This window comes from Ochotona curzoniae, unplaced genomic scaffold (genome assembly GCF_017591425.1).
Source record: "Ochotona curzoniae isolate NIBS_2020 unplaced genomic scaffold, NIBS_Ocur_1.0 contig_2318, whole genome shotgun sequence".
NCBI classification, from domain to species: domain Eukaryota; kingdom Metazoa; phylum Chordata; class Mammalia; order Lagomorpha; family Ochotonidae; genus Ochotona; species Ochotona curzoniae.
In genome coordinates this window covers 3,339,875-3,364,296 of record NW_024465419.1, presented here as the reverse complement: position 1 = coordinate 3,364,296, position 24,422 = coordinate 3,339,875, and the positions used below count along the sequence as shown (strand labels likewise).

The 24,422-nt window shown below is 39.4% G+C and overlaps 1 protein-coding gene across 1 annotated transcript in view; it reads left to right on the top strand.

Annotated features, from left to right (window-relative positions):
• Nucleotides 1-24,422, top strand: part of RP1 (RP1 axonemal microtubule associated) — a 129,400-nt gene that overhangs the window by 82,358 nt on the left and 22,620 nt on the right. Inside the window, exons 17-18 of the mRNA XM_040972561.1 lie at nucleotides 7,956-8,155; nucleotides 13,461-13,547. Coding sequence (XP_040828495.1) covers nucleotides 7,956-8,155; nucleotides 13,461-13,547 — 287 coding nt within the window. The remainder of the gene's footprint in view (nucleotides 1-7,955; nucleotides 8,156-13,460; nucleotides 13,548-24,422) is intronic.

The window sequence follows — 24,422 nt, the reverse complement described above, 5'->3', positions numbered from 1 at the left end:
TTGGGGAGAGAATCAACGGACAGAAGATCTTCCTGTCTGTCTCTCTCCTCTGTGTGTGTGTGTGTGTATAAATATATATATATATATATGTATATATATATATATCTGACTTTGCAATCAAAAATAAATCTTAAAAAATATTGACCTTTTAAAGTTATTCTTTCATTAAATTAACCATCAAATATATAAGAACCCAATAAATATAAGAAACAAAAAAGCAAAATAATGGGCAAGTCACACTTGGTTTCTAACCTCTTGGAAGTTTATGGTGAATAAGGCACATATGTGTTAGACAAGTATACACACACACAGTCAGGCTCAAAACTAATAATTGAGATGAAAGAAATATCTCTGGTGTGCTGGACATAAAATGAAATTCTAATCACCAATTCATTCTGAAAATTATGTTACATTCTTTGTTGGCTTATACATTCTCTGGCAATACAATAAAGATGGAGGATGGGTCAAGGAAAAGTGAGGTTGAGTTTAGTTTTTTCATGAGTTTCTGAAACTCTGAAATGTAATCTAGAGATCCATGTGATTTGAAGTTCCTCTAATGCCAATGCTATTTACAAAAGAAAAACATATAATTTGTTTAAATTTTGTTGCCTTGGTTGCAATGTAGATAGGATTATATACATACATGATTTTAAGTAGCAAAAATATCTTTATGTCTTAGTAGTATTTCACAAAGGGCCTCATTCATAGCTGAATGATTAGATATGCATCATGATTTTAGTTTGGAAGCATTGTGCCTGACCATGTTCTTGAATAGGCTTATGAATTGATGCCCTGAACGGAAATTGTCCTGCAAATTGTCGCTGTGCTATCTTATTTTTAAATATGAGGAAATACAGTCCCAGGAAGGTGAACATGATTGATGTCTAATTTCCGGACACCTGTCTCTGCACATGGGTGACAGTCACACAGTCCTTTTGTCTGGACTGATGTGGTGCATGATGTTGCTGGGCAAAGCCTACTTATGCCAAAGACTTAACTAGATATCTGATAAAATCTGTTTAGATGTCAACAATTTAAGAAACCAAAAACCTGTGCTCAATTAGAAACAAAAAGGAATCTATTATTAGATTGAAGGCATTCTTGAGAATAGCAGTGCGTAGATTAAGCTTATTCTGCCAGAACGTATAACACACAATACATAAATGAAAATGTCAAAATTATATCGTTTTAAAATTTATATAACATGAGTAGAGTTCTTATTTTTCAGGACATAAATTTAGAAGCTTAGAGATTCTGCCTTACCTTTCCTTTCTCACTTGCTGTATCACCCTCTTAAAATTTATCCCTAAGTTATTAGAACATAGGCATTCATTTCACCATTTCAAATTCAACTTTCTAATATGTAATTGTATTATGACATGGCAAGTATAGGAAAAGGAAGAAAATCAAGTGACATATCATAAAGGTCTAATAAAAAATAAAACTTAAAATCCTAGTATCATTTGGAAATAAAGATGCATGCTGCATACATTTTATTTCCTAGTATGCTTATCTCCCTGGAGAGTTTGTATTTTGTGTGCTCTTTGTATTAGTACCTACATATCAGAGAGAACATGTCAAGCCAACATCCTATATGGGTGCTGGTTCGTGTCCCAGCTGCTCCTTTGCTCATCCTGTTCTCTGCTTGCGGTCTGGGAAAGAAGCAGAGGAAGGCCAAATGCCTTGGGACCCTGCACCCCTGAGGGAGACTCGGAAGAAGCTCCTGGCTCATGGCTATGGATCAGCTCAGCTCTGGCTGTTGTGGCCATTTGGGGAACAAACCAGAAGATGAAAGATGTTTTCTTTGTCTCTCCTTCTCTGTATAAATCTGCATTTCCAGTAAAAAGAAATAATTTTAAGAGAGAATATATGATATTTGGCTTATTAACCATTATACATAATGGTTTCTAGATGAGACCATTTTGTTGTGAGTGGTAAACTTTTGTTCTTTTTTATGGCTGCGTTATATTCCATGTAGTAAGTGTACCACATTTTTTTAACTATTCATCTGTTGTTGGACATTTGGGCTGGTTTAATGTCTTAGTTATTGTGAATTGTGTTGCTATAAACATGTGAGGTTACAGGTAACTTTCTCATACGCAAATTTCATTTCTTTTGGAAATGTACCTTTCTATGTTGAGCAGAAAGTCTATACTTAAAACATTTTGACTCTCAAACTTTTATAAAAATAATTTTTTTTGAAATGAGTATTAAGCTAGATCATTTTTCTCATACTATCCTTTCAAACATTAGATGCCTTTTGTTTTCAACTGCTGCTTTATGTTTCAGTTTATATCAGATTTTTCAAATACTGAATTGATTTGAAATATCATAGAAAGATTCATGGAAGCAGCCAAACATTATTTTTCTCCCTCCACAGCTTCAGGTGAACAGCAGCAAGCAGTAACTTAGCACTTTCTTTTGGTCTGAATCACCTGATGGCACTTAACTGTTTTGTCATTTCTCGAGCATATTTTTGAGTCATCTAGGCACATGTTTGGTACTACAGATTCTGTTCAGAGAGACCCTTAGGAAGTCTGTTGATTAACTCAGCATCTCCATCAAATATTTTCCCATCTCAAAGTATTTTAAACTTGTAGTTTGCAAAAGAACAGCTGTTATGGCTCTCAGATAAAGAAATTTATAGTCTGAGACTAATGGACTTGGGTTCACTTCCAAAGATCATGGCAATAGATGGTATTCATATTTAATTAATAGTAGCACAAATTTTAATATACCAGTTTGTATTATAGATTATACTATATTAAGGCATCAATATTTGTGATAGGAGTGCACTTTGACTTATTATGTTTATGTAAGTGATGTAAGAAAATATTAGTCCAGCAAGCAGCCTTAGAGACTATCAAATCATTTCTAGATTAAATCAGATATGAAAGGTAACTGGACATGCACAGATCTGTGTACATATGTACAAGGACATCACAAAAACAATCCAAATAACAGTCATCTTTCTCTGTGCTCTTGTTTAGTGCTTATTGTTTGTTGATTGATCTCCTCACTGCCCTTTTTTCTTCAGCTCACTCTGTTTCAGACTGGTTCTCTAATACTTACGTTATATAACCATCACATTTTAAAATCACAACTGGATCCTTGTTGCCTGCACAAAGATGTGCTGAATACCACTTTGCCAGTGCCCTCTGTGATTTCATGGTACGATCTTCTTCAAACCTTTTATGTCATGTTGTGTTTAACAATACATTTCCACCCATGGTTCATTCAGCATTCTCCCTGCTTCAGGCCACATGTATATGACACATGTCATATGGTCCCTGCATCTAGAATGCCCCCTCCTATTTCTCTGTGAAATTTAAGTCAGTTTTCTACATTGAACATTCAGTTCCTCTTATGAAGATTTTCTTGCCCTTCCCTCCACAGTCACTAACTCCCTGCTAACTTATCATGTCTTGACTTTGTAATACTTCTTTCATTTTCCATTAGTGTATCTATTTACATTTTTGAAACACAAATGTTTATATGCCCGTCTCCAGTGTTTCTCCACAGTAAGACATGCATATCTTTCAAGACTAATTAGTAGCATTTTTAAGAAATCTGAAAGCCTAATGCTATGGCCAGCAAATATTAAGAACTAAATAAAATTTCCTTGAACTGAGTGAAGGCAAGGATTTTCAATGATTAAGACAAACATAAGATTACCATCCAAAAAAGAAGTATCCTGTTGGACCTAGATCACAAATTATACTCTGGCATTCATGGATGTGCTATGGAATTCTTGTTTCCAGAGCATCACTGACACCTTTACCTGGAACTAAAGAAATGCCAAGAGAGTTTGGCTAAAATGGTAGGCTGGATAGTCAGATATTTACATGTAATGCTTGAGTTTTAAAAATCAGATTGTGTTCTGAAGCTTTGTTGGACTAATTTTGCATGTAAGCCATCTGGAATGGCCTGTGATCCACACTGGCTCCACCTGGGCTGGAGACTTTCTTGTTTCTGCCCATCTAACCGTGTGAAACTCACTTCATCTCTGAGTCTTAGTTTGTCTATTCGCTAAACATACGACAGGACCTTGAGACACTAGTGTGAGGACTGAGCAAGGGTGACATGAAAATCAATATGTGCTTAGGACAATGCTATGTTTAGAATGAAATTCCAAATGTCAGCAATGCCACTGCTATTGTGTCCTCGTAAGGTGTGCACAGATGAACATGTAACATTCCAAAAGCTGGTTTAAAGCAGCATCTTTGTAGCTACACACAGAAAGGTTTATTATACATGTTGGGTGTATTATTTAATCTCTCTTCATCACCTTAAAATGATGTGATATGACTCACCTTATGGCTGTGTAGTGAAAATTGAGTGAGAAATGCATATGACACATTCAAAACAGAGCCCAGTATAGGGTAGAAGGTTACTGAATGGTGAATATCATTACAGCAGGAAATATTCCTATTGCTAAATGGCAAATAATAGCAAGGATAAGAGGTACAAAGTAACTTATAAAAAATTTACTTCTTTTTATTATTCTCATTTTATGATACAGTTCCATGGGCCCTGGAATTTCCCTTATCACCGCCCCCAATTCCCTCTCCCCTCACTGAGTTCCTTTATATCATTACTATAGTATAGTTCTTCATACAAAGTCATATGTCCATCATTGCGGGCATGGACAATGGCAGAGAGTCCAGCATCCTATTGTCAAGATATAGTAAACAGTTTCAGTGGGAGTCCATCTTTGTCTGGAACTAGAGATGCACACTGCATTGTATCCTCACATCTGGATAAGATAGTTTCCATTACACAGTTACTATAGTTCCCTTAAATGAAAAGCCACAATGCAAAATCAACAACAGGAAGGAAAATAGAAATTTGCAATGCCACGAAGTGAAATAACATGCTGCTAGATACAATAGTCTCTGTTATAGAGTTACTATACATTCCCTTAAATGAAAAACCACAATACAAAATCAACAACAGGAAGAACAAAACAGAAATTAACAACATCATGAAGTTAAATAACATGTTACTGAATGACTAATGTGTCACTGAAGAAATAAAAACAAATCAAGAAGAAAATGATGCTACTGTATAATCTATGAATCACTGAAGAATTTAATAACAAGAAACTGTTTTGAAGAGATGAAACTAACAAAAATAAAAAAAAAATATCCATCATAGAGTTTCTGTTTATCTTTGTTGGTGAAATGTGTCTCCTGTAGGCAACAAGCAGATGGGTTTTGTTTTTTAACCAGTCTACGAATCTATGATGTTTGATTGATGAGTTGAAGCCATTTACATTCAGGATAAATACAAATAGGTGGTAATTTGGTTTTGTCATTTTAGCAATGAGTTGTTCATTGATTTAGTCTTTACTGTTATTTTACTGGATATTCTTCCCATTTGCCTTTGGTTTTGGTGGGCGCTATTCCTTTTCTCTGTGAAGAAAACACATCTTTAAGTATCATTTGTAGGGCAAGTTAGGAAGAGGCATATTCTTTTAGCTTTTCTTGACTGTGGATTTTATTACATTTTCAAAGACGAAGGAAAGCTCAGCTGGGTACGTTATTCTGGGCCGACAAGTTTTTGCCCACAGAATCTGGAATATGACATTCCATTCTCTTCTGGCCTGTAGAGTTTCCTGTGAGAAGTCTTCTGTGAGTTTAATTGGCTTTCCTTTATATGTCAGTTGATTTTTTCCATGTGCACATTTAAGGATTTTTTGCTATGTTTGATTGAAGAGAGCTTGATGATCATGTTTCTTGGTGAAGATTGTTTTTTGTCAATCCTGTTGCTCTTCTGGTTCTAAGATTCTTCTTCTTGTGGCAGGTTTCCAAGCTGTGTCACCCACAGGTCTGTAGTTTGATTTTACATATTACAACTGGTACATAGCTCTTTGTTTGTAGTCAGTTGTGCCACTTCCTCCAGCAAGTTCCAGGTCTGAGTTCTTATGTTAGATTTCTATCATGCTCTCTGTAGCCCCTGCTCCTTCTTCACCAGTCTCCACCTCCTGTGATAATGTGCTGAGGCTGCCCCATCTTCTGCACAACCTTTCACCCACTTGTGTTTGGAGCACGTCCCAGGATTAGGGAGACACCAGGTTGTCTATATAGATCTATGTTATTGGTATTGCTGATCTTGCTGGAACTTGTTGCCTGTTAGGACTGAGGGCCATATGGACCTATTTTGACCCATGCCATGACATAGCCCGTATTATTTTCCTGTGGGATCAGTGAATGCACTGAGTTGAATGAGTTCAGGCCTAGCTCAGCACATGCACAGCTCCCTGTTGTCTCCTGCAGTCTTAAATTCTTTACCCCACTGTAAGAAACAGAGCCTGATGTGCCACTACTAGAGTTCTTGATCTGCTGTGTGTCAGGTCTGAGGGCTACCCAGACCTGTTTTGGGTGGAACCTGTAGATGCCACGTTGTTGCAGTTCACTGAGCCAGAAAAGAGTTCACTCCCAGATCTTTGCATGTGCAGCCCTCCCCATAGCCTTTACCTCCTTAAGTGGTGCCCTGTTTGGCTTGTCTCACCAACTGGGCTATGAAATCCACCCTGTTGCTGCACCGCCCACCTGGGACCTGCCACTCTGTCTGTGCTCTTGGCCAAATCAACAAACCAGCAGGTTGAGCAGTTTACTTCCGTAGCTCCTGGCAAACATCCCTTCCCACCTCGTTTCTGGTGGAATCCAGTTGCCAGTGGATTTCAGATTGTGGTTCACTGCCGCTGCTGCATCAGTCACTGCCACAGCACATGGTTGTTTTTGCTGCTTTCCAGTGTCTGTCAGTCTCCAGGTACCCCTCTGCTGTTGTTCTGTCCTCTCCTGTTTTCTGCAATGTGCCCTCTCTGGTTCACACTGGCTAATATTTCTCCATCTGTTTCATACATAGTAATATTAAAAAAATGATGTCAATTGTATATAGCATTTGCTTTAACTTATAATTATCATTTTGATATTTCCTCTTAGCTTATTTTTCCTCAGTAGGAAATAACTTTATTTGCTGGTTTTGTTGTCACTTTTGATGCTGTAGTGATAATAGTAGAGATACTGCTGTAGGTTGTCTGATTTTAAGTCACCAAATGAGAGAAAGGAGAAACAGTCTGGCTATGCTTTAACCATTTGATATGAAGACATTCACCCTTTACCTTATATATGTACCCTTTTTGTGGAGAAGCAATGGTTAGGAATTCAAACGCAGTTGTTGGTGCAATTCCAGGCAGCCATTAGTGAATCACTTGGGAGGCCCTCTTAGCACTGTATGCCCCGGGATCTCAGAGGAAGCTAAAGGCTAAAGAGAGTGTGGGGAAGACAACCATCCCAGTGCGTTCCTTATAAACAGCAGTGGTTTTTCGGGCAATGCTGCTGGCTGCTGGAGGATTGGAAGGTTTGTGGAAAACCTGTGCATTGTGTAGCCTCTGCTCTTAGAGACAACCGCACTTAGCACCTTAAAACCATTTGGATGTAGGACCAACATTCTCAATCCATTTCTAAATGCTTTCCATTGAAATTTCCACTAGGGTTTTTTTTTTTCCCCCTGGAGATACTTCAGAAAAATTTTCTTTGTTGTTAATGTGGGTTTTAGGTCCCATTTGAAAATCTTCCTGAATTCCACTTTTTAAATTACTTTATATTATAGTAGTTCTATTTCAAATCTGTAAGCTAGTTGATAGTGTTCTGAAAAATCTATCAGCATGGAACTGCTACTCCTGTGTTGTAGCATTGAGGACAAGTCAAAAATTGCTGGATACATCAAATATTTATTCACTTTACTTCAGTACTTGAGTCTTAGGTGACCAGAACCTTGCTGTGAGCCGACAAGCACAAATCAACTCCCTGGAGTCCTTCACCCCAATCCATCTCCCATCCTCAGCCCCTGCTTGCCCAATTTTGATGTCCTTGAGCTCTGATGAGACAAAAGATCTGTCAGCCCAGTGTTCTGTCTGGTTGGCACTAATGTCTTTTTTCCTCCCATAGAAGAAATCAGACGATCCCAAAGCAGTGAGAATCCTCTGCCAGAAGATGAATGGAAGGTGTTGGTGCTGACAGGAAATACAGGGACTCAAGCCAATGTCAGTCTCTGGGTGTATGGAGACGAAGGAGTCACTGGACCGATAAGTCTTAGCAAGGACAGCCCAGAGCAGCTCTTCCTTCCAAGACAGGAGGATGAGTTTCAGGTAAGTGAAATTGGCAGTGCTGTTGTTCTTTCAATCCTTTACAGGCATTTTTGTAATAAAAAAAGTGTGATTATGTGTGTTTGTGACTTGATTTAAAATAGGTCTGTGGGATGCTAGAATCCCCATAAATTAGTTAATTTCTGTAGTAACGATCAAAGGAAATATTTTTGCTTCCATATCTTATACACAAAATCCAAGTTGTAGAAGAAAATTGCTGTTTAAAAGACAGTTTGTTTTGAACCATTGGTCTGAAACTGGCCGCATAAAACCATCATTTTGATCTCAAATTAAGAGCCATCTAGAGGGTTTTCTGAAAAGCAATGCCCCTGCTTTGTATACTTGCAGATACTTTCAGATGTTGCTTGCAGGATGTATATGAAATCATTTTTTTGTTCTCTTCATAAACCATATTTTGCTTTGCCCATGTTCATTTTAATCTCTGTTTTCCTTTTTTTTTTCGTATTCTCATTTCTTACTGGCAGAGAATTTTGTTTTGAATATGCCTGGGTACTGTTGGCCAAATTTCAATTAGGACAATTCCATTCCACTCCACTAATTTGCACCCTTCCTGAAGTGTGAGAGCTGTATGGTTTTTTGATGGGTGTAAAACAGCAGGAAAACTCCCTAGAAGGTGCTGGTTTAGCTTTCTAAGGCTGGCAGTAACAGAGAAGGATTGAGGCCAACCCGAGTCACCATGAAGCCAGGACTGTCTGGGGCTACAGTTCCCAGACATCACTTAATACACAAATGGTTTCTAGATCTTCAGACTTGAACTCGTGGCTTCCTATTTCTAAAATCATTAAATTAAGGTTTAGTGGGAAAAAGGTTGTCTGCAGTCACAGAGGAGCACTTTGGCTAGATTCACAGGCAATCATATCTTATAAACAAATGAGGGAGTTTCAAAAAATTCATGGGAAATTAACATGTAAGTTTTGTGCAAAAGTAATTTGAAATTCACAATATATATTTTCCATGATCTGTTTGAAAATATCTTTTCTGAAAATATTGTGTGAAGATTGTTATTTACAACCCAATATGCATGGGTAGATCCCTAGACAAACTCATAGAAGCCTAATTTTTCCCACAATACATCTTGTGGCTTATTTATTTCATTGCTGATAAATCCTTTCAATGTTTTTCTGGAAAGTTTTAACCAGGGTCACTTGCTGAAATACATGGCATAGATTCTTAATCTTGATTGCAGTCTGGGATTACCTAGGGAGCTTTAAAAACTACTGATGCCCTATTCCTCCTCTGGGATTCCAGTTTATTTTGTGTGGGACAGATCCTGGGCATGAAGTTTTTAAAAGCTCCCCAGGTGAATCTAAAGTGCAGCCAAGGTTGAAAATCCCAGTTACATCAAACTGCAAACAGGTGAGATTGGAGTTCCAGCTTGCCAAATGTTAGCTGTGTGACCTTGAATGTGTCACTTCATCTCTGTAGGCCAGTGTTATTTTTATGAATATAATGGATGCAACAGAATTCATTTTCTCCCCTACCGGAGTCCAGCTCCAGCTGAGTTTGGAGCTCGGGAAGGGTACATGGAGTCGGCGATAAAGACGTAGACACTGTCAACTTGGTGCATTCTCGCTACAGCTCAAGAAGAAGCTGTCCTTTTTATTTACTCAGACACCTCACAAGCTTCTACACAAACAACTAATTGTTCTATTTTTACTTCAAGACTAGGGGGACATGTACAGACATTTGGTCATTCCGTCTGCACTTCAGGCTAAGCAGGTGCCCCTAAAGATAATTCTGCAAAATACTGTATTCATATTCTTGAAAACAAGCCATTATTCATTCTTCAATAGTAGCCATGGAGTGACAGCCAGGATTCCAAGACCAAGGCACAAGCGATTACCTGCTAATCAGTACTACATTACTACCACATTTCTATTTCTATAATTTACCCATTATTTAATGGGAAAATAGGTTACAAGGGAAAAAAATTCCAAGGGTAAAATCCAAGACGGAAGTTTCAAATGTTAAATCCCTCTACAACTATAGGCTCTACAACCCCATAAACAATAAAATAATAATTAAAAGCATATTTTCTTAATAAAAACATCCTTAATTCCTCTAGCTAAAAATTATAAAAGCAGCTAAAACAATTACATTTTCTGTGTTCCAAAAAATTTGCAAAGACAGGCTAGCCTTTGAGATAACAATAAGTATTTAATGCCATAGCAGTTTCTGCTCTCACTCCCTTCACTTGCCTTAATATTTAAGGATATTTATGAAGCCCTTTCCCAGAAGGTGTGCAGCATGTCTGGGCCAGATTCTGAGGCAATGGTTAGCACACAATAAGGTGTCCAGAAATGGCATGGGCTTAATTGTGCTCCTGTGTGTGAATTGTAAAAGGCCCACTCACCAAGACATTATCTGTGACATTAACTCTCATGCTCACATCGGTCACAAAAACCATCTCACAGGGGCAAACAACAATGCCTCAATACATAACAGAATTCTTAGTGGGGTGGTTGAGTGTCCATGCAAACAGGAGGTGAAACAGCGTCAAGGTGTCAAGGTGGTCAGAGAGAAATCCCCTGGACCCTGCCAAAGGGGGAGCTCCCCTGGGCCCTGCAAGCAGGGGAGCTGTTCTCTTCACACCTTTCTGTCATCCACACCTACTGCATGGATCCCAGCACTCCCCTAGATTCCAGGGGGTTCTACTGACAAAAGAGGATAATAAACTCCTAAAAACCAACTTTATCAACTACAGGAAATGTAACAAATTGGTAAAGGAGATGCAGTTCAACTGGGGATGGACTCCTTAGTAGTTTATTACCTTAAACATCTTGCTTATATCCTAGTGAATCCATGATTTCTTCTTTGTTCAAATTAGTACTTATACTTTACAATATACCTTGTAAAGAATTTGTGGGGTAGTGTAGAAGTGCTGTATGGGTGATAGCTAACAAAATAATCAATGACACTTCCTCTTTTGGTCCATAGTATCAGGATTCATATTTGCTTAGACTTGGGAATTTATTGTGAAGTGAGAGTAGGAACTGTCTATCTCAGTGGAGTTTAGGATTAGGAGTCTAGAGCCTTTTAGGTCCCAGGCCAGCAGCACTGGCATTGTCTGGGATCTTGTTAGTTCTGCAGATTCTCAAGTTCATATAGATTTGCTCAAGTGGAATCTGCATTTAAAAAATTTCTCTAAGAAATTTGTGTATGCACTAAACTTGAGAAGCACAGCCTAAGGGATATGAAACATTTGGACTGGGATGTCTTGATAATTTAGGAACAATAGGATTAGTTAGTTCATCCCTTCTCTCTCAGCATTGCTTCCGCTGTTCCTTTATATTGGTATCATTCACCATTACTATTTGTCCTCTTTTTTTTTTTCCTCCCTTGCATTGCTGAAATGAGCATATAGCTATTTTTGGTAACAGTATATTTCTGATCAACATATTTTGGTTCAGATTTCAGTTTTTGAACTTTGTGTGCTCAACTGCATATCCATACAAATCACTTAACATCTTAGATTATTCATCTTCTGTTTACAAGGTTGCTGTGCAGACTGGAAGAGGTAATGCATGACAGGTGCTTGGCCCTTGGCCAACAGAACCTAGCACCTCCTGCACTGTGTGCTTGTTGCTTTCTCCTGCGGCAACAGGAAGTCAGGAATGAAGTCACTCACACTCTGTAATCTGACTATTCAGCTGTCCTTTGTATTGTTTTCACCTAGAATGTGGAGAAAGAGGCAGTTTGCAGAGACAAGCTAGTAAATTCTTGGGACAGCAAAAAGGATTTCTAAAGTTTGGCTTGCTTTTCATAGACAACTCACGTGAAAATATGGGATGACTTTCTGCTTTGACAGTAAGAATTGGCTAGTGAATTCTACTGGAGACTAGCTCTGGAAATAAGGAAAGAGAGGGAAAATGGCCATGGGAATTAAAACACATCTTTTGCTTGCTCCCAGTCAATGTCACCATGATTCTTCTTGACCAGTGCTGTTTTTAAACTGCTACAGACTATGCCTCTGCTTGCCTATTCATGTTTACTCTATAGTACTAGATGGAGATATATGGTGAAATAATGATAATCCTTGCTAATTAATTTATTAACTAAGGTTACAGCTTTAATCTTTTGAGTTCAGTGTCTGGGCCATGTTATACTGAAGATACTTATTTATAAATCCATCTGCTTGACTGGGCTCTATAATGAGTTAGAGAATATTCCATTATGCTTATACATGTTTAGCTGTGGTCTTGTACAATGCCTGAGTCACTGTGTTAATAAACATTCATTTAGTTAAATTGAATATTTTATGCATTAAGAATTATGCTCTTTGAGTAGATGAAGAAATTGAGAATTGGATATATAAAATATGACAATTTTATTTAATTTACAACAACTAATATTGCAGTTGACTTCAAAATGATTCTAAAACTAGTTCCCCACAATGCTTACTACTTGAATTGACATTCTCTTGGGCCATGTCAAAAACTGACCTTGTACTCCTATGGGGGCAGATCCGTTTCTCATAAAAGGAGAACATCTCTGTCAGCATAGGAGTCAAAGAGAGAACTTTCAGAGTAAAGGGAAGTTCTAGACTCATAGATACTTCCTTTGAGCTTGTAAAAAATCCCTATATTTAGCTTTTCTTTTGTGAAAAAAAACTGCTGTTCTCCCTTCTTAAAATAAAAGCCCATCTTTCTGTCACTGGATTTCAGAAAGCGCTGACTTCCAGTGACAAATGTGTGATAGTTAGAGAACAGAGCAGATGTAAGGTTTTTTTTTAGCCTATTCTTTCATCTGACTCCTTTTGCATATTTTAGTCATTTCATGATATTTCTGCGCCATTTTCTGTGTCTTCTGAAGTTCACTGATAGCTTTTTAAGTGTTTTAAATCAATGTATTTGAAAAATACAGAGACAGAGAAATGGAGAGAGAACTCCCACCAATGATTTACTTCTCAAATATCCACAGAAGGCAGAGCTAGAAATTCAATCTAGATCTCCCACAGGTGTAATATTGAACCAAGTCCTTGAACCAAGTACCCGCACACTGTCTGTCTTCAACAGCAGGAAAATGCAGGAAACTGGAATTGTGAATGGAGCCAGGACTCCAACCTAGGTACCCTGGTATCACAAGCAGCATCTTAAGCACTTCACCAAACACCCTCTTACAGTGATCGCTTCTTGAGAAAACTGGATCTTTAGAGTCTGAAATGGTCCCTGAGAAATTTTTAACCATTCTGAACAAAAAGCTTAGTTTAATATGAAAAGGAGAAGGAGATTTCAGTGTACCTATCTGAAACATTATGTGAATGTTTTTTTCTTTGAATTTCACTCAGGTTGAAGTAGGAAGCATTGGGAAGATATATAAGATTAGGATAGGACATGATGGAACGAGTGAGCAACCCGAATGGAGCCTGCAGAAGGTAATCCTGCTTTTCATTTTGTACTTCATTGTTGCCACTAATGTGAAAGAAATTTTTGTGAAAAGAACAATCTAAAATATGTTTTATTCTTTAAATTATGTGTACTTTGGGATCCTATTTTGCTTATACAGTATGTTAATAATATCAATAAATAATAATATTTTTGAATGTTTATTACATGCCAGTTAACTTACAAATACTCACATATTTCTGCCTAACAGAAATTATTATTTATTTATTTATTTATTTTCAAATACAAAGACAGAGAAAGATACAGGCAGAGATACTTTCTGTCTGTTGATTCACTCTCCAGATTCCCACAGTAGCCAGTGCTTGGGCCAAGTGAAAACCAGGTGTCAGAGGTTTGGTTTGGTCTTCCCTGGGAGTGATAGGAACCCAGTGACTTGAACTCAGATACTGTAATATGGCATTAAGATGCCTAATTAGGTGGCCTAGCTCTCACATGAAACATTCATCCCAACAGCAATGCTTTGATTTAGATATGATTCATGTTCCTCTTTTTATAGATGAGAAAACTGGGCTCAAAATGTTAAATAATTTTATTGAGATTGTTTAGTGATGGTTTTTGGATGTTGGATTTCAGGAACTAAAATTTTAAGCTCTGTTATTGGGCCTTAAATTTGTTTTATAAAATAGGAACCCATAAATGATAATGAAGTTAAATGATGTGGTTTGAAATGTGTATTTCTGATCACTAGCTTTAAATGATGTGTGTCATTAATTCATTTGTAGCATGCAGTATGTTATTTTAAAATGTTTGAGTTTTAAAACTTGGAATACTGCAGATAGAATATGGTAAAATGTGTTTCTACTTGAAATGTTTATCCTATCTGGATTTTTATTATTATATGTTTAGTGCTATTATCGGATGAGAAAATGTTGCTCACTGCATCTGTTGTACCACTTTCTCAGCACTACCTAATATGATGAAATGTATTTTAGTATAGGAACAGGTAACTATGTTCCATCAGTCAGGAAGTATTTTCTGAGCATCTAAGACATGGCCGTCAGTTTGCTAGATGCTGCAGATAATGAAAGAAAATCACATTTAGTCTTTTTTTAAATTTAAATTTTAGTTCTTAATGATTTTTACAAAGCTGATTAGGGTGCGAAGTGTCAAGGGCTAGAGGAAAGTGGATGAGACCATTGTTTCCACATTTTTTTGTTCCTTCCTGCATCTGGAGGAAGGAGGAAGATAAGGGGAGACGCCGCACCCGACCCTCCAACCACCCCCATATTCTGGGCTGGGTGACAGCCACCCGACACCACCCCAGGGTCCCTGATGTGGGGCAAGCTCCAAGAATCCTGCTCAAGAAGTCTTGATAGTTCAACAGTTCTGAATTACTGCCTAGTGTGTCACTCCTAGCATGATGAAATCTCTCCAGAATTCATTGGCTGACACAGTCCATCTTAGAGTCTCCTTTTGTCCAGATATTCACTAACGCTTGGCTGGGATAGTTGGTCAATTTGTTTTGTCCTCTGTCCTCTATTATGGTATCAGGTGTCCTTTATAGGTGCCAATATACTGCCATATCCTCCATGTGCCTCTGGATATGCTGTCCACTGCTCTATCTAAGCCACTGAGAAGGCCCAACTCTGACACATGCACTCCACGGTCAGATCGTAGAACTTGCAATTCTCTACATGGTTGGGGTTCTGAGTCCAGCAAGTCAGTTGGGGAGATCCACATAGAAACTTCATCTGAGGCGATTCAGACTTGGTTCTTATGTGTGTTTGCCAATATAGGGCCTGATACAGTCTGTAGCCACAGTCATCTTATTGGTGGTTCCAGTTGCTGAGTCAGTTCTGTCTCCAGCCTGTCTTCTACACAAGCCAGTGGGTGTTGCAGCCCAGCCCATTTCTGCCCACCACACACTTAGCCTTTATGCAAACCAATGGGAGCTGTAGCTTATTGGAGTAACCAGCAATAACCCCCACCAGGCCTGCCCCTGCCCTGGTTCCTTTGTTTACCAATACTTGTGTCCAGTCTGTCCCACATCCCATTCAGCTCTTGTACATGTTGATGGACATTGAAGCCTAGTTCATCCCAACCAGTCCCACTATCCAGTTCATACTGGTGTCAGTGGGTGCCACCCCCGTCTGCCCCTAGTCCTGGTTCTCATGCTCTCCAGTGGGAGTGGCAATCCAAGACCTACTGGGCCTACTCCCACTCCTAGATCTTGCATTCTCCAGGTGGTTCTACTATTTACCTTGACAGAATTTGCCTCCTATGCCAGCATCTGCTAGCTGATGCTGTGGCAAAGCCTAGCCCACCCACATCCACTCTGGCTTATGTATGTACAAGAAGGTACCTGGTTTTCCCTTGATCCAGCTCACATGCAGGCCAATAGGTGTTGTAGCCCTCCCTGGTCTGGTCTGCCCCTGATCCCAGCTCTCACGCTCACCAGAGGGAGTAGCGGCCCAGCAGGGAGGACCTCTACAGCTCTCCTACTGGGTTTGTCCCCGCCCTGTCAGGTATCATGTATGCTGGTTGGGTGCTGTGGCCTAGTCTGGCACAGCCTGCCTCACCTCAATATTTGCCAATGGGTGTTGTGGCCTGGCTCAGTCCAGCCCACCCCCAATTTCAGCTCATGCTGGTGGGCCTACAGCCTAGCCCAGCCCAGCCAATGCCCGTTTCAGCTATAATGTGGATTGGCTGGCATGACCTATACTCCATTCTGGTTCTCCGATTCACCAACGGGTGATATGAACTGGCCCAGCCGGGCTTGCCTCTGACCTAAGCCACAAGTGTTCCGTTACGTACACTAACCTGGCCTGGTCTGGGCTGCTCTTTCTTGGTTCTTAGGTTCATCTGCAGGGACTGTGTCCTGACAGAGGAGTACCTCAAGCTCCTCTACCAGAACCTCTTCCAGTGCCAGATATTGCACATACCAGTGGGTCCAGGGGCCAGCCCTACTTAGTCCATCTCCTGTCCTAGCAGGAACAGTAGCCTTTCCTGATCGGCCCTTACCCATTCTGGTTCTTGCTGTTGGGTGCTACAACCCAGCCTAGCTGGCCCACACCCAGACATAACTCATGTGTGGCTCCACAGGGGCAAAGATGGGCCCAGTCTGCCCTACACCCAACCTGGTTCTCACAAGCACTAGTGGGTGTTGGAGTCTAGCCCAGTCCACACCCACCCCAAGGGACACTGCAGCCATGAATATACCAGATAGCAGCCCCCACTCTGGCCCTTGAGCTCACTAATGGAAGCCACAATCCAGTCACGGCATATCCTTTGCTTCCAACCAGGCCTGCTCCCAGAGACAGATCTCATGTGTGCCAGTGGTTACTCTGACCCAGCCTGGCACATTCCTTTGGATGTGTAGCCTGCCCTGACCCAGTTGGCCCCAAGCCTCAACATTTGCTGGTGGGTGCTGCAACCTGATCCTGCTCAGTCTACTCCCATCTCTGACTCATGTAAACCAGTGGGTGTGATAGCCTAGCCCTGAATGACCTGCATTCTAGCTTGTTTTCTATGTTCACCAGTGGGCACCAGTGGGCTAAGGTTTGCTTGGTCCTTCCAAAACCAACCAACACACTTGCCAGGGGATGGATCTACTTTGCCTAGTCCATCCAATACTCAGGCCTGGACCACATGCTCACCAGTGAGAGCTATAAAACACTAGGGGAGTTTCCCATGTTCCCTTCCTCAGTTCACTCCCAGACCCAGATCTCATGAATAGCAGTGGGTACTAGGCCCTTACCTGACATACCTGCCCCCTCCATCCTGGCCTTCCCATGAACTGGTGGATGTTGTGGCCTGGCCCTCCCCACACTCTGTTTCAGGGTGCCCATGTGGATACTGCTGCCTGGACCTGCCCAGCCTGTCCCTAGCCCCAGTACCCAGGAGTGTCAGTGGATTCCATGGTTACACCTAGCTCAGCCCATCATCCCCCAAACTTTTAAGCTAATCAGTGGGACTTATAATTCCACAGGATTAGGCCCACTTATTCCCCCAACAGAATTTACTCCTGGACCTGGTTTTCTTGTGTGTCATGGCTCAGCTTAGTGTGACCTGTCTCATGTTCTGACACTCACTGTTAGGTGCTGGGATCTAGCCCTGCTAGACAGGTCCCCAGCCCTAGCTTTTGTGTGTGTTGGTGTGTCGTGGTCAGCAATGATTCATGCGAACAAGCCCAGCTCAGGTCTCCCAAGTGGACTGGTGCATTGGTCTGACCCAGAAAAGTCTTCTGATTCCCAGCCAAAAAACCAGGTCTCTTTCCCCTTGCTTACCCATAAGTCAGTGGCCTTGTCATTGGGGATCTCTCCTAAGTCATTCTTCACCTACAACATGGCAGTCCTCACATGGCAGTCCAACCTACCCCATATCCTCTTGCTCCTTTCCCCATTCAATCCATAATCCTTGTGCCCAGGAGTGCCTGGGTTTTCCAGCCTAATCTTAGGAAGCCCAGCGGGTGGTGTGCTGATCTAAAGCTCTCCCCACCTACCAGAGTCCTAAGTTCCTGGCACATTTGCTGGCCTGGTGCCTTACTCTTTCACACACCCAAGATCCAGGCCCGTTTAAGTTTTTGAGGCCTGGTCCACCAGCACACTAGAGCAGCATGCTGACCTGGTGTTCTCTCCTCCCATCTCCTCACCTAGCCCAGGGCCAAACATGTGGGGAATTCCCCAGATTTGCTCCACCTGCCTAGAGGTAAGCTCCCAGGTTCATACATGCCCATGATGTGATACCCTATTTCTCCCCTGCCCCAAGCCCTCATCCACAGGCTCCCATGGGCTCCTTGATGATGTGGCAGTGGTCTTGTTCAGACTTTATTTTTCTTAAAGATTTGTTTATTTTTATTGTAAAGGCTGATTTACAGAGAGAAGGAGAGTGAGAGGAAAGATCTTCTGTCCACTGGTCCACTCCCTAAGTGGCTGCAATGGCCAGAGCTGAGCCAATCCAAAGCCAGGAGCCAGGAGCTTCTTCTGAATCTCCCATGTGGTTGCAGGGTCTCAAGGCTTTGGGTCATCCTCGACTGCTTTTCCAGGCCACAAATGGAGCTGGATGGGAAGTGGGGCCACTGGGATTAGAACCAGCGCCCATATGGGATCCTGGCACATGCAAGGCGATAATTTTAGCTACTAGACTATTGTACCAGGGCCCCACATTCAGTCTTAAAAGCTTTTCTATTCAGAAGTATTTGAAGATTCCAAAGGAGAGACTAGGGCTAATCCATTTAGAAGAAAATGCAAAACCCATGGAACTTGCATCTCCATAATTGTGAATCATTGGGAAAGAAGAGTCAGAACATTGTAGAAAAAAATGTACCTGTGTTTTATTAAGGTAGTAATCTGAGCTTGTGTTTTTCAGAGGTCTTAAGGCTACAGGAATATTAAGAGGGTGTCCTAATCTATTTTTGGTTGGTTTTACAAAGCATTTGATATTGAAAACTATGTAAAAGGAAGAATTTTTTAGCTCACAATTATGGAATCTTGACTATGAAGTAGCTACATCTGGCAAGGGCTTTATGTTGCATTATGGCATGGTGGCTGAAATCTCAAGGGCATGCAAGTGTGTGCACAAGAGAGAATTAGGGATGAATTTATAATAGCCTGCTCTCAGGGTAACAGATCCAGGCCTGTGAGAATTGCACGGATTTTTTCCTGAAGTTGCAGTGACCTCTTAAAGGACTCACTTCCCAAATACTGTCACAATATTTATAAAATGTCAGCATGCATTTCAGATGGAAGAAACTGTATTCAAACCATGGAAAGCAGTTTATCAGCGTCACTGTGTAGTGAGCTGTTAGAGGTGAGTTTTTCAGTCTTTGGAGCCATTCTGCTGGCTGCAGCAAAGTGGTTGGAGCATTATTTGATTCAATGAATTAAAACTAGGACTGTAATTAAACCAGCAAGGTGATTTGAAGGAAGGGATTTCTACTACAAGTTTTTTTTTTTTTTCATTTCATTTTGAAGTAGTTTCATGGTGTTTTTCCTTTTTTTTTCTCCCCAAAATTTCAGGACTTGAACATACAGTTCCAATTTTATCCAGCTTCCCCAGTTGGCTTTATCATATGTGCTAAAATATAGGTGCACTTTAATCACTTGAGAAAGATACGCTTATGTGCACAGTGATTCTTCAGCTATGTAAATATCTTATTAGGAAATTCCCACTCATTAATTTCAGCATCTATTTGTGATTCTTACCTGAAGCAAGTATTACTGTGAGAGCTGATCAATGGTAGTTGGCTGCTGCTATCCTAACTTCTTTTATTAAGTGAAATTCTATTATAAAGCAGAACTTTCCCTTTTTCTGTTTATCTATTTATTTATTTACACAGCTGGTCCTCCCATACCAATAGTCTCTACATTCTTGGATTGAACTAATTACAGGTTGAACATATTTTTTTGCAATGCATCTGTATGGAACTAGTACATATTTGTTTAACATAGACTTTATATTACATTAGATATTATAAGTGACTTAAAGTATATGGGAGGATGTAGGTGTATAATATGTGACAGTCCATTAATAAAGGACTTGCGTATCCAGCAAGGACAAGTGTACTGGCAGGTATCCTTTCATTTTATTTGATAGAATTAACATCATCATGTATTTTGTGTCTTCTGGATTGTTCCTTTAAGTTCTATATCTTTCTGATCTGTCACTATTCATCCTATGAGGATTTCTTTGTTTTCTGAAATGAGAAGGTCTTCTAGGTTCATCTAGTATGCTCTTTCCTCCAGCTCTGGAAACAGCTGTTTCTGAAGGAATCCTGATTTCTTTCTGTGGAGAATGGCATCTACAGCTCACTATTTATGTGAACTATCTAGAGAAGTTACTTTCTCTCCCTACACCCACTCGGTTCAAAGTTAAGGTCCCTTTCCTTGAGCTGAGAACCTGGCCAAGTTCTCTACTTTCCTAAGATGTTCTCCAATAAATATTTCCTTGGTGAAATGACTTCATGAAACATCTAGTTTCTCATTCTCCTATTGGGGATTAGCTGGAGATTAAATACAGTGAAGACTCAAGTATGCCTTGAGGTAAAACAAAGCAAAATAAATTTAACAGCATTTCTGAAACTAAACTCACCACAAGGTTGTATTTTTCAGGTAACATGTATTAACATACTAGGAAATGAATATTGTGAGTCACTGTGGGGATTTGGCAGCTATCAAGGAAACTGGTAACACTGGGAGGCAGAGGCAGTAGTTTGCGCTTGGGGGAGATCTCTCCCAGCAGTAGTTTGTGCAGAGGCAACAGGGCAGTTATACTCGGAAGAGCAAGGTCGCTGCCTGGGGAGTGAATCCAGGGGACACCTCCAAACTCACAGTGCAGTGTCTGTGTCAGAGAACTCTAAAAGGCCATGACAACAGTTTGGGGTATTTAAATACAAAATCCCTTTTCACAAATGTGGAATAACGGTTGGGTGCCCCTTTGTAGGATACACAGAATAGCGATCTAAATGGCTCAAGATTTGCTTTTTGGTTTTGTGGTAAAGTCCTTGAGCTATTTCAAAAGTTATTGGATTTGTAAAAGTTTGGATTTGTTTTTCATGCAGCTAAGTCTAATGGGTCTAAGTTTACATGAAGAAATCACACATGGGCCAATATAATAGGCCACTTTTGGCTCATTTAAATAATGGTTTTACATTGGGAAAAAATGACTTATGCTTACTTGATTACAATCATAGCTAGCAATATGTAGGGATTATAACTAAAATGACTTTAAAATGATTGGTTGACATGCTTTCCTGTCTTTTTGCGCTCTGGAGGCCTGTGGAGAGTTCTGGCAAGAGCAATAATTATAAAGATCCCAAGGAGCCACTTCTAGCATAGAAATAGTAGGTAGGTGAATTATTGGGTTAGGAGACTAGATCTCTGAGGCAGGGATGATCTCAGCATATGTCTTCCCTTAGCCATTTCATTAATGCAAAAATTATAATGACCTTTCTTTTTTTCTTTCATGTTGGGTGGGGAAATGAAATTTATGAAGAAACATAGAAACTAGGGAGATATTAAAATCTCTACTGTCTGTTCAGGCATATTTTTACTAGGTTTCCAGTAAGAAAGATAAGTATATTCCCAAGAGATTCTTTAAGAGATGAGGAGTACAAGTGATGGCAAAACAGGAGGAGATGGCGCATGCAATGCTATTTCATTGCTGCCTGTGTCATTTCCCATTGATGTGCATGGATGGTCATGAAATAATGTATAGCCATACGATCGTTTGTTCTTCAAGGAGAGAGAAGATATCTATCAGCAAAACTAAGATAGTTCCTGAGGGTTTAGGTGGCTTTTAAGTAGACTAGACTTTTTCATAAATATGCTGTTTTTCCTTAAGAAGAATCAGTTGGTACTTATGGATCTTTTATCACTATCTCTTGCCTTTCTCTCCTGGCATGTGGAAAGAATGCTGTGTAAATGACCACCGGCTTCTATCTGATCATTAAACTCTAGTCATTGCTGTTCTCTCAGTATTTTGACAATTGCACTGGATGTTTATTCCTATGCAATATCAAATTTCATTGATTCACATGTGGTTTTTCAGTGACACCGTTCAGTATTCTTTTAGGCCTTCCTTCTATGTAGTCCTCTTGATAAACAATTCTATTTGTTATATTGCACGGACTCTGCTAGTCAAATTTACTTTATGCTTTCCAAGTAACTTTTCTCCCTTATGTCAGGGTGAAAGAAGAAGAACAGGTCTCTCCTTGGCAGATGTATAAAAGCATGGACAATTATTCTCATATTCATAGTCCTGAATAAAGTACTGTTTAAACATCTACTGTGTAAAGAGGGATCAACCAGATGTTTGAATAGGACAGTATAGCAAACATATAGTTCCATTCTTAGTTTCATTGTAAACCAGATAGTGTGTTAGTTATACTTATTGTTGTAATTCTGATTCTCTCATCACAATGAAATTGCTTCATTGATTCTCTCTCCATCTTCCCTTCCCTCATCTTCTTTCCCTTCTCCATCTGTATTCCTCAAGATTTATGGAATAAATCAATTTCTTCCTTTATGCTAAGTTGTGAGAAGAAAGGTTGGGTAAGCTGATTGAGCTTGAATAACTTCAGTGCTGAATTCTAATATATGGAATCAGACATTGTTAACTATCACCTTATGTCTTTTCCACACAGTTATTTTTTAAGGAATGTATTTAACTACTTGGCTGAAATTTCTTAAAGTAATTCAAAAATTCTAATGTTTTAAGAAACTTAGAGCGAATTTTGTGGTAATGTTATCTTGTGAAATGAGTAATATTTGGTGTGTAAATCAGCAGGGGGAGTCAGGAATTGAACTTTAATTTCTGTTCTGGCCACTTGTAAAATTCTTTCTACTTATTTAGAAAATTCAAACAAGTGTTTTTGATATCTTAGTGGCTTATACGTCAATGAGACAGTATTTTGGAAAATTCACCTCATTCGTTTTAAATACATCTATTGTAACGTGGATTTTGACCTTTAAAGGTTAAAATCAGTGCATTTATTTTCTTCAGCTATAATGAAGTTTTTATAGTCTTCACAGTTGCTCACTGTATAGGCATAAGTCAAAGCTTTGGATCTTTTTAGTATAAACACAATAATAATTGATGATGCCTCAGTTTGAAAAAGGAGAATAATTGATTCTGCAATGACCAAATGCTGTTGCTCATGGCCTGAGAACATCTGAACAGTGCTGTTATTAGAACATGCACAATGAGGGACCGCTCCACACTTACAATGGTGAAGTGCGTATAGCCAGCAGCACAGTGTAGTGACCAGTGAAATTATTCCCAGTATCTCAAGTTGAAATGGTATAAACCTATACAGCATTTAGATTTTGAATAGGAAGAGTTGCTGCACTCATAATACTTCAGGATTTGGAGCAGATTTAATGGTGGATTTGGAATATCATTCAGATTTTAAGATTTTCTTTTTCCTTTACCAGGCTTTAATTTTATTTCTTTTTTGTTATCTAACTTAGTATCTTAGCCATAGTACCAGATAGTGAACAGCTATGCTGTCTTCTTCCTGGATACTGTTATGAAATATTAATCCAAGTCAAGAATTAATTCAAACTCAGCTTTTAAGTAGTGTGTCTTCAAAATAAAATGGCTATAACTGAATATAATCATACAGTAAATATATTTGAATTTTCAAGAAATAAAGATAGGAATGCATTTTAGCAAGTACTATTATGTCATGTTATTGTTATTCTTTTCCATGATACAGTTTTGTAGGAATAGGGAATCTTCCACCCATATAGTCCCACCCACTCCATTTTCCCACCAACTATTTTCTCCAGTATTATTACAGTGGTATAATCCTTTAGTACCAGTTACAAGTTTAACATTCTGCTATTTAAGCATATCGTGACATTGTAGGTATGGACAATGGTGGAAAATCTAGTATATTGACAAGGTATATTAACAGTTTCATTGGGAGTCTTTCTATTATTTGGGAGTAGAGATGCACAGTGCATTGTACCTTCACATGTGGATGTGATAGTCTCTATTTCACAGTTACTATACATTCCCTTAAATGAAAAGCCATAAAACAAAATCACCGACAGAGAGAAAAACAGAAAATCTGTTACATGAGGTTATGCTACTAAATGACCAATGTGTTGCTAAAGAACTGAAAAACCTATGAGTCAGCAAATTCATAAAAACATTAATAATTAATACAAAAAACAAAAACTTATTTTTAAGTAGTAAATGTTAGGATTGAACTTAAAAGACTTGGAAGACTTTAATTTCTAGAAATTGTTATCTCTTTTTTTCTGTAATTCTTTATTGTAAGGTGGGGTTCAACAGCACTTGTCCTATTTCATAAATTGTGGAAAAATGAAATCATATTCATCAGAACTCTTGACTGCACCACCCAACTAGCTTTTTCCTGAATCTAAATCAATTGAGCA